General features: G+C 53.1%; 1 protein-coding gene across 1 annotated transcript; it reads left to right on the top strand.

Moving 5' to 3' along the window:
- Positions 1-3,129: 3,129 nt before the first annotated feature.
- On the top strand, positions 3,130-12,970 carry LOC144467564 (uncharacterized). The gene is made up of 2 exons (XM_078176422.1): positions 3,130-4,048; positions 11,764-12,970. The coding sequence occupies exons 1-2, from the start codon at positions 3,130-3,132 to the stop codon at positions 12,612-12,614; spliced, it is 1,770 nt and encodes a 589-aa protein (XP_078032548.1). The 3' UTR covers positions 12,615-12,970.
- Positions 12,971-16,883: the final 3,913 nt, after the last annotated feature.

Raw genomic sequence — 16,883 nt, 5'->3', positions numbered from 1 at the left:
AAAGAATGCACTCGTGGTTCGGCCATCGCTCGACTTCGTTCATGCCCCACAGGACAACCTGCGCCGCACCTGCTCAGCGCTCGGTTGGTCACATAAGAAGGCTTTTGTCGCTTGTAGACATAGTTAAAACGAGCATCAGCGAGCGGCACGCGATAGGGTGCGAGCGAGCGAGCGAGAGCGGGGCGGACGTGCACGGCCACATTGTCGGTGTAAATTTTTAATTAAGCTTTGGTGGCTGGCTGCAAATTGAGCTGCAGCCGGCGCGCCGGCATTCAATGCAGTAAATGCACCGTGCACGCCGTACGTGTCATTTACGAATTAAATTAATTTGTTAGTTCTTATGCGGTGGCGGACCGACCGGCCCGGCACAGCGAAATAAATTTACGATAATGCTCATTAGCCGGCCGCGGTCCGCACACGCGGAAATTAGTCGCGGACACACACCGGCCAACCGGGAAATCATGGCTGCGAGAGAGGAGAGAGAAAGAGAGAGAGAGAGCGACGCGATTACTCCCGCCGACGCGACGCGCTGCTCCGCTCCTGGAACATCTGTACACGAAAGTAAAACGCATCCGATCGACCGGTCGTTGGATTATAAATATTTCAGCCGCTTCATTATGTTATCAATGCGACCGCTGCGCTGACGTCGCTTCGCTATAAACCGTGCGCTAAACACGGTCACAGTTTGTCAGCGGCGAGCTCTCGCAGCAATTCAAAATTTACGCGACTCGAAATCAGATATAAAAGACTCGATGAAGTCGGCCGAAGCCCTCGTATTACCAGCGGAATCGCCATTCCGCGAGTTATGGGTATCAGTCTTTGCCTCTTTACCTATCGCCGGCGCAGCGTCCTCTCGCGATCCTCCCCAGGTGTTACGCAATTCTAAGATCCACCCTTGTCCTTCTTCCGGTTAATTGGAAAGTCCGGCGGGAGCGTTTGCGTAACTTTTGCCGCGCGCGGATCGACCGGCGCGGCGGCTCCGAGCGGAACGGAGCGGCGCGGCGGCGGCTGGCTATTAATACGGCGGGACGCGATCGTCACAGTTGATCGGCCATTGAACGATCGGACGACAGGTCGGTCGGGCCGCAGAATGGGCGGAGAACCGGCGTGTATCTCTTCAATTTCGTGGAAAGAATCGATCATCGGGGGCCAGAATAGCGGCGTCAATCTCGCCGAGCGATTGGCCCTGAGCTAACTCGATGATGATCGGAGGGTAGTTCTGGACGAGAACGAGCGGAACGCGCGCCGCGATAGAGGAAACGAGACGAACGATGCCAACGGGAACGAGAGAAAAAATGAAAACCAGAGAGAGAGAGAGACAAAGAGAAGGTGGAGGGAGAGTTGATGGAAAAACAGAGCGAGAGACAGAGAGAGAAAGAGAGACTGTCGGTTGTTGGTAGAGACAAAGAGGACTGGGGGTGGAGAGGGAGGGCTCGGTATTGCAGGCTCATCCGCCGGTTACGTTCGATTGGCTGGCAGGGCGGTAGGCCAGCAATTACCTAAATGGTCGGGTAAACAATATCCGTGCGCCGAGTTAAGAGCGGCGGCGGTAGCAGCAGCAGCAACAGCACCACCGGCGCACTACCAGCGCACTAGCAGCACACTAGCAGCATACTAGTAGAGCGCACTGGTAGCTGCAACAGTGGCAATGGTGGCGGCTAACGACGACTGGCTCTGCTATCCGTCGGTCGGTCGGTCGGTCGGTCGGTCGGCCAATCGGTGGTAGTTGGTCCAGGTTAGCTAGCAGCAGCCAAAGAGACCGGTGGAGAATCGAGACGAAGGGGAGCGAGAACGAGGCGAGATTTCAGGAGAGAATGGAGACGCAGCTCCGATACCCAGATAGCCACCTAGCTAACCCATCCACCTACCTAGCATAGCCGGCGCGATTATACTTCGGGCACGATTACCGTACACAACGATCCTAGGATACGAGGATGCGCGCCGCCCCTCACCTCCCCCCCGCCCCCCGGTGTCGACCGACGTGCCTTTCACACACCAAGATCATCGACAAACCCGGCGGCGTTTCGCGATCACGGATACCGGAGGTAGATCGAGTTGAGCGTGCGGCTCTTCCACACATCCTCTCGGCTATACCGTTGAACGATGGCAACGTGCGTGGAGGGAAAACCGTTCCTCCATCGACGGCGGCGGAAACGGCGGCGGCTGCGTCGGCTGCGTCGGTGGCGGCGGTGGTGGTTAAATCAAAGACAAACCACTTTAACCGGCCGGGGGAGGGGTGGCGAGTGGAAGGCAGGCGGGGGTGGACCGCTCGGAGTCGAGCAGAGGGAGGAAAAGGTAGACTCTGTGTGTACATACCCGAGTATCTGGCGAAAGCTCGCTCGTGGGGCCGCGAAACGTCTGCACGCGGCTCCGTTTCGTGTTCGTGCCCGTCCATTCAGCCCGCTCCCTCTGTCTGGGTGCATCTTCGTGATCGTGTACGTCCGCGCGCGCCACGGACAAGAGGGTAGCACGTGTGTGCGCGCAACCCCCGGCGAGAATCGGGAGGCCACGCCCAGCGCGCCGCGGCCGGAGGTTCCTGGTAAGCGGGTCGTGCCAGGCCACGCCTCGAGTGGGCGTTCCCCTCGCTCCCACCCAGCCGTTCGCCCACCACCGTTTTCCGCTGTGACTACGGTCGTACGTCGGCTCCTCGATACTAATAATACGCCGATATACCACCTATTCAGCCACCATGGCTCTACGTGGAGGTCCCGAGAGCAGGTTTTACGGGACGCGCGCCGCCGCGTCTGTCTACCAAAGACACTGCTAATCGCGCGACCACGCTGATCTCTCTTGACCCGGTGAACGGCTCTGTTTGTTGTCCCAGTGTGTCCGACCGGTTCAGTGAACGGAACCCGGCATTGTAGCGACTTTCGTGAACGCCAGTCGACTGCTCGGCGCTGCGTCGACCGTCGGTGCCCGTTGGACGACTCGGTTGTGCTTCCCAGGATTCCGACAGCAGTGCGATGATCGATCATAGAGTGCCGAAGTGTCCGTGATGTAGCCCGAGAATGGAACCTTACTGACCGGGGATCGTGGACATCGGTGCGACGGGGAGGGGTGGGACAGTGCGTTTCGGTTTTCGGGAATGAGGCTTCGCGAAGTTAGGTAAAGACAGAGCCCGGGGCTGTTATGTGGAGGATGCAGGAAGGCAGGACCGTGTCGCCCTTAGGGCCGGTCGTTCTACCGCGGGAGGAATCGGAGATGCGTGCGGGGCTGCCGTTGCCGCCTCAAGAAAGGAGGCACGTGTTGCTCCACGTACGCACGGGCGAGCCTTTTGTGCGGTACGACAGCGTGCGCCAGCAGCAGCAACAACAACAACAACAGCAGCAGCAGCAGCATTCGTCCCCGACCTCTCCGATCCTGCGTGCCATGGACAAGGATCAGTTCCACGAGATGGACTCGCAGACCGGGCTGCGGGAGAAGCAGGTCGACGCGGAGATCGAGGAGGAGGAGGAGCAGGACGAGGAGGAAGAGGACGACGCCGAGAGGAATGTCACGCCGAGAAGAAACGTCGAAGACGAGGAGGACGAGGAGGAGCAGGAGGAGGAGGAGGAGGAAGTGCACCCGGGCAGTCGGAACGGGAATTACCAGGAGGACGAGGACGTCGAGGTCGACGTCTGCCGCGACGAAGTCGACGAGAGCAACCCCAGCAGTCCTGTGGACCTCACCGCGCCCTCCTCGAGGGGCACCGGGTCCGAACAGTTCCTGAACCCTTTCGCGAGCCGCGGCGTGCACCCTTTCTCCTGTGTTCAGAGCGGTGGCCAGCCGACTGGCCACGGGACTCCCGTGTATATATCCGCGCACGCCGCAGCCGCGGCCGCGGCCGCCTCCACCGTAATGACCGTGTGCACTTCCGGTAATGCGGCACGAACCACCGGAACCGCGACCAGCAGCATCACCACCACCGCCAGCACCGTGCAAGCCAAGAAGAGGTGTCTCGCCTTCTCCGTCGAGAATATCCTCGATCCGAACAAGTTCACCGGCGGACGGGTCGTGCACAGTACCGTCCAGCATCGCCGGCATCGGCGGGCCGATAGCGTCCACGAAGGTGATTCCGACTGACCTAATCGTTTCCCGATCACAGCTTCCGGCGATTAACCCCTTGACTGCCGAGCGATCGAATTCGAAGCGCGACGATCGAATAGTGAATCGGACGAGCGCCGAGATATATGGTACGCGAGACGAGATTAGGGGAGGATAGCCGTTATCGGATGCCTTCGGTCTTAGCTGTCTATCTCTGAGAAGAGCGATATCTACGGCTTTATCAGTGAAATTGATTGGCCTCGTGTTGTGAATTACAGGCTATTTTCCCCTCCCCTTGCGAATCAAACTTCTCGAATCGTCTACGCAGTCAAGGGGTTCGTTACGTCGATGAACGTGGCAAAATTTCTGACCAGTGAGTTGTCCATGCAACTCCTGGCGACGGTGCAGTTCCATCACCTTGCTCGCGGCTCGCGCCTTATTTATCTCGCAAGACGTAAGAGCCGGATATCGTAAAACACCATAACTGTCCACTTTCGCGAGCAGAATTGGTTGTTCACGTGGACCCCTTTCGCTTTAATGCTGATTGAGCGTATCCGAATCCCTTGCCCATGGGACCCGTGTCTGCAAAGCCTGCCGAGCAGGTGCAGACATGCTAAACGTGGCCGAATGAGCTCCCAGTTTCGTGTGCTAGGTGTTAGCTCGATCAATCTCCTGTCGGATAGCACGCCGTCCTAATTTTTAGGTGACGTTCGCGTTGAGATGCGGATTAACTGTTTAAGATAGTCTGCTAATCCATAGATACTTGTTACATCATACTACAAGTCGTGCCGTATTGCCGCAATTGAAACGTTTGCATTCTGTTGACGTTAGATTTTTGCAGTAACTTCTCCCAATATATTTTAAGATGCAGTGCTGCCTGTTCGTATCATTTAGAGCCGCATTATATATTTCAGGAGAACCATATGCAGTTATGAATGCAATGAAGTGTCAGAGATTATGTGAGAAATCTACAAAAATTGCAATGAATATGATTGTCCAAAGCAAAATATTTTTCATTCGAACCACGAAATCAAGAATTTCAATAATCGATGATTAAAGCCACATGCAAATAGTATTATTTTAGTCTTGGAGGCAACGAGAACGAACACGACTTATGCGAGAAAGCTTAGGTTTCCTGGTTTAATTGGCCAGATACATTGTGCTCGACGGAAACAGCAACCCTCGGACTGCATTCTCACGCGGGTCTCATGCGAATCGTGTTGCGCTTCAGATCCGATGAGTCACGAAAACGGATCGCGCCGGCAAACGTTCCTAGAACAAAGTTTCACGAACCATCCGTTAACAACCTCTTTTAATAGTCCGCCGGTATCCAAGCTAGTGTGACGTACGCGAAGATGGCACTCCTTGTCTGCCAATTTCGCGAGACGCCAGCAGAAGCAGCAGCGTAATCGAGTAATCGTCGTCGATCTCGCAGCAACGTTCGATTAATCTCTTAGAATACGCTGTTCGGAAACTGTTCCGTCTCCTTTTCTCTCTATCTATTTATCTCTCCACGTCTCTCTCTCTCTCTATCTCTGGCTCTGGTCCGCTAAATCCTCTAATCCTCGGGCTTGTTCTTGCCAAAACCCGTGGCACGCATCTTTATTGCTTCCTGCTTGCTTCGCGAAGTCTTCCGACGTCGTAACCGGCCGCCAAAACATGGTCCCTGTCTTTTTCTTTGGACGGGATCGGGCCGCCATATGGGCCTCTCCGAGGTCCCGTGATCTTGAACGATATTTTTTCGCGTCCCGTCGATCCTCCTTCTCGCCCGCCACCCCTCTCCCCCCCTCTCTCTCTCGCTTCTTCTTCTTCTTCCTCGTTCTAAGTTTAGACGGGTCGCAAGGATCGCCTCCCGTTCCACGATCTACCCGCGATTTCGGAGTTATTTGCGTTTGTTAGGGGATTCCTACAAAAGCGATGATGTAGACGGCGTTACAGAGGACACGGGGACGAGAGGGTCCGCTTTTGCAAGCTCGAGGGCCACTCGCAACGGCCTCTGATCTGCTTAAACGCTGCGCCGGTACACGTCGCTGTCGCTCTCTCTTTCTTATTCACTCCCTCTCTCTCTCTCTCTCTCTCTTTCTTCTTCTCTCTCTGGTTGAACGTTTTAATTAGCGACCCCGCGTCGCGCCGCGTCTTTCTCCACCAAAAGAAACGAGAACCTGACGTCCCGGCTTCCGTTCCGTTCCGCGAACGACTGTCCGTTCGCTCGTCGACATCTTGGTCACGCAGCTACAACAGAAAAATTAGGATCAGCTTTGTCAGGGGCTTCGCCGTCGAGGTAACTGCGCTTTGTGGTTTGGTTTCAATCGTTTAGGGCCAACGATTCAGGCGCTGCTAACCGGTGGAAGGAACACGGTGGTTTTGTTTTGTTGGATCGGATGATGGATCGTCAAATTTCTACTTTGGACAATCCTCGCTGATAAATGCAGAGAACGTCGTTGTTTTACATGTTCCTTGTGTACGTACCTGTTTGTTAATTGTCAGTTGTAAGAATTAGCGATGGAACCTCTATTATTCGAACCATGTTCAAACGCTTCAATGTACTTTCATGACACTCATCAATAATGACACTCTTTCTTAGATCATGGATCATTCAACAAATCCACAACTGTGTAAATTACTTTAGAATAATCGTAGGTATATAAAACATTTCTTTCGTCTAGTAGAACATTTTCCATAGTCAGACTGACACGAAAATATTTCAAGAAGCAATTAACACCCATGTTCCTTTGTATTTTACAAACTCGCACGCGCTGAGAGTGCATAAAAATCTGCGGCCTATTCACAGCACTTTTATCTGCACATTTCTAAAAATCTGCTGCATTGGGAAAGAACTATATCCAACTACCGTTCTCTCTTACTTCCAACAGAAGCGCCAACTAAAATTTTCTGAGCCACGTAGCTCGTTCGCTTAGTACAGGATGCGCCAAAACTACGAACCCTCCAAAATCCGCTCGATCCGAACACGGATCAATAGATCCCTAGACATCTGCACCCGCCTCGAGGATACGCAAATTCCGAGGACACCGCATAGTCGGAAGAAAACGATTCCCGCTCCGACCAGTGTCGCTCGTACGTCGAAATTCCGGTCGCGAAATCCGTAGCCGGCCATCTGCCGCGGAAAGCTTATCTGCGCGCGATGATCGAATCCCGGACCGGGTGCTCGGGATCCCAATTTCACAGTTGACTTTCGAATTTAATGGAGTCTGGCGGACAGATAAGAGAGCGGGAATATCCTGGTCGCCGATAAGGTCCTTCGCTGGTGGAGGAACCCCTGAGAAGAAGAAGAAGAAGTCGCGGAAGCAGACAAGACGGGACGAAGAAGAAGAAGCATCGAGCGAAGGGTTGTGAAGCGACGTAGAAACAGAACGAAGGAGCCACTGTCGGGCCAGCAGCGCGGTGGGGCGGGTTGGTTCGCCGGCGGGGGCGGTCGTGAGGGTGGTTTGTCGGAGCGTGACAAATTGCTCCGCTAATCTGCGTTAACCAGTCCTTGAACCCCATCATTGTCGTCCCTTTATCCCGGTACGGGACGCTGGCTGCCGCGAACCAAATCAACCGACGACTGTCGCTCTTTCTGGCCGAAAAAAAAAGAAGGAAGGACGCTGCGTTATCTCTTCGAGGTCCGCGGAGCCGGACGATCGGAACCCTGGCCAGACGGTGGAAAGGACCGGTGACAGTGGTCGAGGGATCGATCGCCGATGAAATCGGGATTACACGACTCCACGGCCATCCATCTTCCATCTCCCCATTAAAAGTGCATCAGAGCCGGGAAGCCCGACCGGCGAAATCCGTTTCGACTGCTGGCAGCGACGAGTCCTCCGTCGTTCTCCCCCTCCCCGGCCCCTCAGCTCTCGAACGGCAAATCCGCCGACGGAATAATATCGTCGGTTGTTATGATAATCGCGCAGCATCGCGCGCGGCGTATCGCGTCGCATCGCGCCAAGCCGCCCAGAAAATTGGCTCTTCTGCATCATAATGACTTCTCTCTCTCCCTCGTCGTCGCGCCTCGCTCTCCCCCTCTCTCGGGCCCCCTCCACGATATCCTGCCTTCTCGCTCGACCGCGCCGGGAACCCACCCCCGCGGAACCGTTCCCCGAGAAACTCAAGCCCCCGCTCTCCCGCGTCGGTCCCGCGTTTCGAAAGCTCCCCGGATTTTCCGCTAGATTTCTGGAAAAATTGTAATTACCACGGGACCGAGCGCGACGAGATACCGTTAAACGCCGGATCCTTCTCCGAGCCCCGGCGTTTTTCTTATCGAAACGGTCGATGCTATCGCCGGACGCTCGTTAGGCGAAACGGCGTTGCCATTGCACGCTCCTGGACCATTGTTCCCCGCTCGCGGAAATAATATGATAATTGCCCGGTGTCCCGCGGATCCCGCACCGAATGATAAGGCTTCGATGGCCCGTGTTCTTTCTCGATGTGGCAATTGCTGGCGTTATGGCGACACAATGGGGGACATTGTGTGTTCCTTGGCAGAATTTCCGGAGATTAAATCACCTCGAGCCAAATCTATTGTCATCTATTAATCCCACCGATTCGGAGATATTGCTATCGTTTATTTGAAACAAAATTCGGAGGGCAGAGTTTAATCGAACACTCCTCTTCGCTTAACGTTAGAGCTACCGAACACTAAACCGCGTCTGACTCGATAACCGAGATATTTCGACTCGTCCGCTAGTTATTACGTTACAACCAGCTAAGTGCGTTAATCCCTCCTAATGTGTCGCATTTTGCAAACACCTAAAGGTTCGCACACGTTATTAACTCGGCAAGCTATCTCGAAGATAGCCAGCAATTTGCTCAGCCAAGTTTTCGAAGGAGCTTCCGTCCCCGTTGAATCAATCACGATGGCATCATTCGCGGCCGAGCCTCTTTATCTTTCTCGGTTACGTTGCAGCGGATCCGCGTCGATCCCACGACACTCGATCATTCGTCCCTCTATTAACGTTCCTCGGCTTCGATCCAAGTCGGCTGGCACGCTCCGTCGACGTCTGTTTGCCGACCGATTCCCAGATCGTCGTCGAACGTTGTCATTGCGCTTAATGAGCAAAACCGAAATAAATAAGTGTCCCCGGCGATCCCGCGTCCCCTGGTGCACCCTTAGCGGGGTCCCAGGGGAGGTTTCCGTCGGACCCTCGATCGACTGGCTCGCATAGAAGCCCGTCGGATCCCGTGCTTAATGAAGAAGATCTAAGCGAGATAAATGCTGGACGCCCGATGGCATAAAACCTCGACAAACGCGATAAGAGCTGGCTCGTTACGAACGCGTCACGAGTTAATTGCGCGAGACGCCTCTGCCGGCCATGTGTCCCGGCTCTCTGTCCAGACATTGGATCCTGTCACTGGTCGGTTAGGTTTATTCATCGGTTTGACGAAAATCTAGACGAGCGGTTTGGCCTATTCTCTGAACTCGGTGCAATTTATAGTAGAAGATGATTCGTTTCCTTGTTGCACGAAGTATAGGAATTAGAATAGTGGAACCGGTTACCGTTGGGTCAACTGCTCTCCCGTTGATTTGTTTTCGGGAATAATTCGCGTTACATTTATCGAACAAGACATATTCAATATTTTTATTCGCAAGCAGGCAAAATAAAAGAATACCGAAGGAAAGGAAATAAATTAGTCCACAGTAACCGGCTCTACTACCTTATTAATCACTGTTCGCGCAATCCTTTCCCAACCTCGTGAAGTTCTACAGTCAGTTCTACACCAATATCCGCCTTAATTAGTTCTCCACATCCTTGCGTTTATCCAAAGAACATTCATCCCTGAAAAATGAGCTTCACACTTTTTAAACCGTATCTAATCCATCGTTGCCCGCTTCGTTCTTTTTTATTTTACCCTCGCTCTAGCCAGTTCTAGATAGAAGTTCGACGTACGTGTATAGCGATCGAAATAGGCGCTGAAAACTGATGCGGGAACGGTGGTCGGCGAAGCGTCGCGTCGCCCGCGCGGAACAATATAAATTACGCAATTCAATTAGAAGCAATCAATTCGCGGAGGTGTGCCGGTCATGTCCGAGAGGTCCGGGCTCGGAAGAAAGAGGAAGGCGGAAGGTGGAAGAAGAGAAAGGCAGCCGGTCGGCGCGGCCTGTACGGTCGGGGCAAGAACGATCGCGCGTTAACGAGATACAAATCCCATTACGGCGTAAACCTTCTCGATCCGTCGCCCCCTACGGACTTCCAAGCCCCAGGCACAGTGCTCGGCTACGGGCTATGGGCCACGAGCCACGGCAATTCGGATAAAGTCTCTCTCTCTCTCTCTCGCTCACTCTCTCTCCCTCTCTTTCTCTCTGCTTCTATCTTTCTGTCGCTCTCCGTCTCTCTTGTCTTTTCCCTTCGCTACCCCCTATGGCTTCCTCTATCCTCCCGGCACCGATACTCTATGTCCTCTCTCTGTCCGTCTCTTTCAATCTCGTCCCGATAACCTGTCTCTTTCTGTCGCTGGTTTTATCCATCCGGCAACCTATCCCCAGCACCACCTCACCCCGCCTCCTGCCCCCTCAGGGGCGCCCCAACCTCCACGGACCGGAGCCAGGGAATATCTGTCCCCGGGACATCTGCGTGCTGATTGAATCTCCAATCTCCTCTCTCATTGAGCGAACGATTGGCCGCTCTTTCTCTCTCCCTCTCTCTCGCTCTCTCTCTCTCTCTCTCTCTCTCTCTCGCTCTCCGGACGCGTACAGATCGCCGGTCACCACGTTTCAATCGTTTGTAGCCGCGGTCGGACGGTCGCGTCGATGTCTTCGCTCCGCGTACACCGTCGCCGAGGACCGTGGTCGTCGGAAAACCGAAAGTGCACGTCTGCCGCGGGTCTGGTGTGCGATAAATTGCTTTTCAGCTGTCCGCCGATCTTCGGAACGGATGAACATTTTCTGCGACGTTCTAAGCGACGTAATTCTAGTTGCAGTCATTTTTCTATTTTGATTCAGGCGTCTTATAAGTTCGTAGAGGTCTACTCATGATAGTTCTAGCAAGACTGCATAATATGGATACTTAAGTGTAGTCAGTGACAATTTCTGGACATTTTTATCCTACATATGGATTTTCGGTAATAGCAGAAACAAATATAGGTAACAAAGATTTAAATACTGACCAATGTGGGAGAAATAAATGAGTGACTGCTTTTATCTGGAGCGTTCGAGGCTCAAGTAGATTGAGTACTTGACTGATCAGACAGATTCTTAAGCCAGCGGTGCATTGTCCCAGAATTAAACCTGTATTGATGCAACAGGCAGCAAACTTTTAGCTGCATTTGAGCTATCATATATTTAATCGTATTTTACGAAATAACATTCTAACATGGCTTGCCTAGCACTTGCAGTACCGTTCGCGATGCATCTCCAATTCTATCTCGTAAACCGACGACAATAATATCGAAGCATCCTCCGCGCGTTTGGCCAGATTTCCAAAGGACCTAATCCGCGAATGCGCCGCAGCCGACGCACTTTTCCACCGCGTTGGGCCGCAAATGGTCCATTCCGCTCGGCTCGGCTCGGCGCCGCACCCTCCCACATGCGCGGGGCGCGTGTTCCTCCGCGTCTCGTGAAACGGGGTGTGAAACAGCGGCCTTACTCCGGTTACCGTGCCGTTATAAGTAACCGGACACCCGCCGCGCAATTTTATCCGCTGGCGTAATCAATTTTCGTCACACAACACCGTATCGCTTTCCTTTCCCGATAATCTTCCTTGTCGAGACGTCCCCGCTGATCTCTGGTCTCGTTACTGCTTGCAGATGGTGACTCGCGGGGCGAGTTCGCCTGTGGCAGCGGCCAGGAGGACGAGGAGGGTACGCCGGACACGGGGATGGAGGACATGGACGAGGACCCCGAGGAGGAGGAAGAAGACGAGGACGTGGAGATGAGGGTGACGGATCCGGAGTCCTCTAGCGCGGACCGGGAGAACGGCGCGGCGGCGAGCAACGTGCAGTCGTCGAACTGCAAGAAGAGACAATCATCGTCGTCGTCTTCGTCGTCCAGCAGCGTGCAGGCTCAAGGTTGCCAGAGTCAGAGCCAGAGCGGTCAGAACGGCAGCAGCGGCGGCGGCAGCACGGGCGGCAAGCCCAGGAGAGCCAGGACCGCGTTCACTTACGAGCAGCTGGTCGCTCTGGAGAACAAGTTCAAGACCACCAGATACCTGTCCGTTTGCGAGCGCCTGAACCTAGCCCTGTCCCTCTCGCTGACGGAGACGCAGGTCAAGATCTGGTTCCAGAACCGGCGAACCAAATGGAAGAAGCAGAACCCTGGCCTCGACGTGAACAGCCCCACGGTGCCGACCACGCCGCCACACCCGCCGCCTTACGCTCCCGCGTTCCTGTTCGCCACCCATCCCCATCAGCATCCTCTGCCGCACACGCATCCGCATCCCCATGCCCACGTCCATCATCCGCCGCCCGTGCCCCCGCCCCCACCAGGCTATTATCACCCGGCCGCGCCACCTTATCCTCCGACCGGGCCAACGTTCTTCGGTCACCACCTGTCCGCAACCCCCGTAACCGCCGCCGGACCACCGCCCACGTCCACCCCATCCTCCACAGGCCTGACACTGTCCACGCATCCACATCCGCACGCGCACCCGCACGCGTAGCGAACTCAACGCTCGCGGACGTCGTCTTCGACCGCGTAGTCCTCGAGGCGATACTCCGCCGCGTTGGGAGAAGTATGGGTCTCGTGATCAGCGTGGTTTGCGTGGGAGTCGATGGGTGTCTGCGTGTGCGTATGCTGTGCTGCACTTCTTGCCGACTCTTCGTTTCGTGATCACTTGGCGGGGGTGGTCGGGAGGAATATTCTCTGAGAGATGCGTCGTCGATGGTCCGATGCGAAGAAAGTACGGGATGCGCGCGACTCGGCCAGCCGGATGACCTGTCACGATCCGTGCAGCTCGGAATAGATCTCCGACTTCTTACGTGATTTGAGAATATTCCTTCTCGTGACTCGCATCTTAGGGCCTAAACGATGCTAACTCGCATCGCGGATGCGTCGAATGTATTTATGATTTTTTTGTACTTCCGAGGCGGTGTTTCTGTTTAGGGGACGAAGATATTGTTTTCTCTCGCTAGGGTTAAACGTGCAATGTTAAGTTTCGGTATGATTGGTATATGGTAGATCGCGCGGTGGAGCTGGCGAACGGGAAGGGTTGCGCTTCTGTTGACGCGTCCGAACCCTGGTATCGGAGACTGCGTCGGCGCGTGTAAGACGACGAGGTCTGCAGAGTGTTCCACGGCAATCGCCGATGGAGAACCGCTATTTATAAAAAGGAAGATCCTAGAGTCTGTGAGACGAGGATCCGGCCTAAAAGGTGATCCTCTAATCTTTCGTGTCCCGAAGGTACACTTCCACCCTCTGTACAGTATAAACCAGCCAGAGTTCCATGGGAAACTTTCGCGGAGCACTCTGCCGCCGTGCCTGACGATTGTAAATATTCATTGAAAGTATTCTTCAGCCTTCGGCCCCGCGCAGCTCCACCGGAAGCACGAGACAGGAGAGATAACCCACCCCCGTTGAAAGTAATCGACTCGGGGAGGGGCGTCGGGGTGTCGCGCGCGGATGGAGACACCGTTGTCGCGTTTCCACGGTGAAATCGTCAACGGAGCGAATCGCGCGCTGCACGAAAACCTGGAAATCTTCGCGAAATTCCGGATACAAAATTTTCTTTGGCGTCGGACAGACGTCAACGTTCTTACATTTCTCACGAGACGGAAATTATCGTTTTTTTTAAATCTCTTCCAGTGGGACGTATAGTGAACGCGCTGCGGGCTGGTTTCACGCCAGTTACGAGAAAAGATTAATGGAAATATATTTTATGCATTTACGTAGAAAATGGGTGAAATACAAGGCTCTGAAAGCATTAGAAGCGATTACTTTCCACTGAAATTATTAAACAGAGAAATACATTTTCATTTAATTTCTGCGTTCTGGGGTGAACTGGACAAGTTTTTATTCAATTTCTGCTTTTTGTGGTTAACTTGGAAATTGATTACTTAACCCTCTTAGTACCGAACAACGATATATCGTTGTTGGCTATTGTTAGAAAGGTAGTTTCCTTAATATTTTTATTGAACAACAATTTTATCCCTCATTTCTTCGCCCTTTTTGAATTTGTTATTTATCAAGCTTTTCAAAATTCTTGCAATTTCTTTCCGAATATTTATCAAACTTTGTCAAACGGAATTTTAAACATTTCGCTCAGATACTGACTCTTTTGCCCGGTACTAAGAGTATTAATTTCTGCTTCTTACCGTCGTCTTTTTATTTGATATAAAGATTTAATTATAATGGCAGAGAAATGCCAATTTAGCAGTTATGGTATTTGAACAAAACGGTATGTGAATATAGACTACCGAACGGTCTTTGCATTTAGCTTGTTTTCGCGGATGAAAAATAGAGGAATATTCGCCGGGGTTCCTAGGGTTCGTTGGCAGCGCGCGCCCGGCCGAGCATTATCGCGCGATGTACAAAAGAGTGTCGGCCGATTGTTCGGGCCGGGTCGGGCCGTCGATCGTCCCGCACGTGGGTCGCCTCGATAGGGTAATCGGTTTACGCGGGGTTGACGTGCAGAAAACGAGCGCGTCTCTTCGAGGATATTGTCGGGGCGTTTAAATTCCGTTCGCGAAGCGGGGGGGGGGGGGGGGGGTGGGAAAAAAAGGGGGGGGGGGGGGGGGGGGGGTCGGGGGGGGGGGTTCGACGGGGGTAGTATATATATATAGTGAAGGGGTGAAGCCGGGGAATCCATCGTCCCAGCGGAAAGATAAATACGCGGTGATACGTAAACGAAGAATAACAAGCGGTCGATTGCAGGGCCGCGCGTAAAACCCCGGAGCGGGCCGGATATAATTAAAAAATTAAACGGACGGAGTAACCGTGTATAAACCCGTCGGAGCACCGCGTTCGCCGTTATTTCGCGTTTCAATCCAATATCCGCGATGATGTTTGAACGAGCCGCAATGACGAGTAACGAAATGCGCGTGCAACGAAAAACAAAAAAAAAAAAAGGAACGCCCGTTCGCGCGCGCGCGCGCGCGATCTCTCTCGCTCGTGTTACGTTTCTATGCGTATATGCGTGTGCAGGTGTGTCTTTCTGTGTGCATGTGTGCGTGTGCGTGCATGGGAGGGAGAGAAACGTCGAATCAACGTTGAAAGCACTGTACTTCCCTCCGAACGGACCGGGTAAACTTCGAACGTTTTCGCCGCCATTGTAACATATTCCGTTGGTCGCTGCGAAGAGAGGAATCGTTGTAAAACGAAGTAGATTTTATCGGGAAAACGCTCGTAGCTCTAAGGCGCGCGTGAAAATTAACGACTAAGTGTGACAGAGAGATGAAGAGAGGGAGACAGAGTTGGACAGCAGACAGATCGAAAGAGAGAGAGAGAGAGAGAGAGAGCGTGTGTGTGAGAGAGAGAAAAATGGTGAGAGCGAGAAACAGTGTGTATGTTCGTGCTAGACGATAGAGTGGATGAGCGCGAGAGGATTTAGCCAGCAATTTTTTGTGCTGAACGCAAAACTGAACCACGTCGGGACGCGATGAAACGTTCCTGTGTAAAATAAATACCGTACGTTACACTCGTAAGCCTTTGCCAGTAAATACACACTGATAATCCCTGAGCATACGCGCCGCCCGAGGAAAGATCGATCGTTTAGTTTGCAATATGGCGCCAATTATCCGAGGATACTGCCCTGTCGGCTCTCTGGTCGACCCGACGTTTCCCTTGGCGACTGAATCTTATCGCTGCGAAGCAAATCCTCCGCGGAACTTCGCTCGAAGTCGAACGAATTTTCTGCTCGATTGATTTTCCATTTTGAACCGTTGAAAGTTGCTGGAAAATATCGCTGGCTACTGCCGAATTGCAGAGGTTTAAAATCTTTTTTAAGAGAAGCCACTAAAATTATGTTCATGTTGTTTTCAATCGAAACAGCAGTAATAAACTAGAATTTTTCTGGATATAGCAAAGAGTTAATTCCTTTGCATTACAATTCTTTTTCACAGCCGCGACGATTAATTGTTTTAAATCTCTTCTTGAGAAATAAAATTTGTGCTTTAATAACGTCTGCTCTAATTTTACCAAATATCGACCGCATTTGATGGATTATATTTATCACGTTTCAAGTATAGCTTTCAACAAAATACCGTGATGTATCAAATCCACCAGTTGCGATAAAACTTCCGCAAATTCGCGGCCATATTGCAATCACCGCGAAACAAAACAAAGTGTTCGGCTGCGACGCAAGGGATTATCAACCCCCAAAGACAAAACCCATTGAGCCGTCTCCAAAAAAAATCTCCCGTCCGAGATTCCTGTTACCGAAGGAGCGCCCCTACGCCGGGGGAGCGGAATTAGGATTAGAAGCCTAATTGTGTTCGTGGACCGCTTTTTCTTTATCAGTACGCCGGGTCCGGGCGATTTTTCCGCGCGTCTGTTGCCCCGGCGTATCCGGCGCTACTTCGTGGAAGAAGGAAGCGAGCCATTAGCCCGTAGAATATTCCCCGCGGCTTTGAGCTCGCGGTCCCCGCACGGACACGCTCGGTCCGCCACGGAACAGCCTCTCGGTTGTTGTCCCGAAAGAGCGGGCTCGCGTTCAATCGACGGAAAATCGCTCGCGCCTCGCTTTGATGCTGAAATTAGAAGCCAACGGGCTCGCCGATCCCGTGAATTACCGCGAACAGAGCCACCGGTTTGTCCGAGGCAAGTAACACCGTTCTACTCCTACAATTAACCGTAACCTTCCCGGGAGCGGGAACGGTTTCGGCAGCGGCGGGGGCCAAGTGAAAAATTGTGGGTTTTTTGTGCGGGATAGAGGAGGCGGCGGCCCGTGCAATCCCGCAGAATCGCATCGGCCCCGCTGATGGATGACTTTTCG

Source organism: Augochlora pura, chromosome 3 (genome assembly GCF_028453695.1).
Source record: "Augochlora pura isolate Apur16 chromosome 3, APUR_v2.2.1, whole genome shotgun sequence".
Classification (NCBI taxonomy): domain Eukaryota; kingdom Metazoa; phylum Arthropoda; class Insecta; order Hymenoptera; family Halictidae; genus Augochlora; species Augochlora pura.
This window is presented reverse-complemented; position numbering and strand designations above follow the sequence as displayed.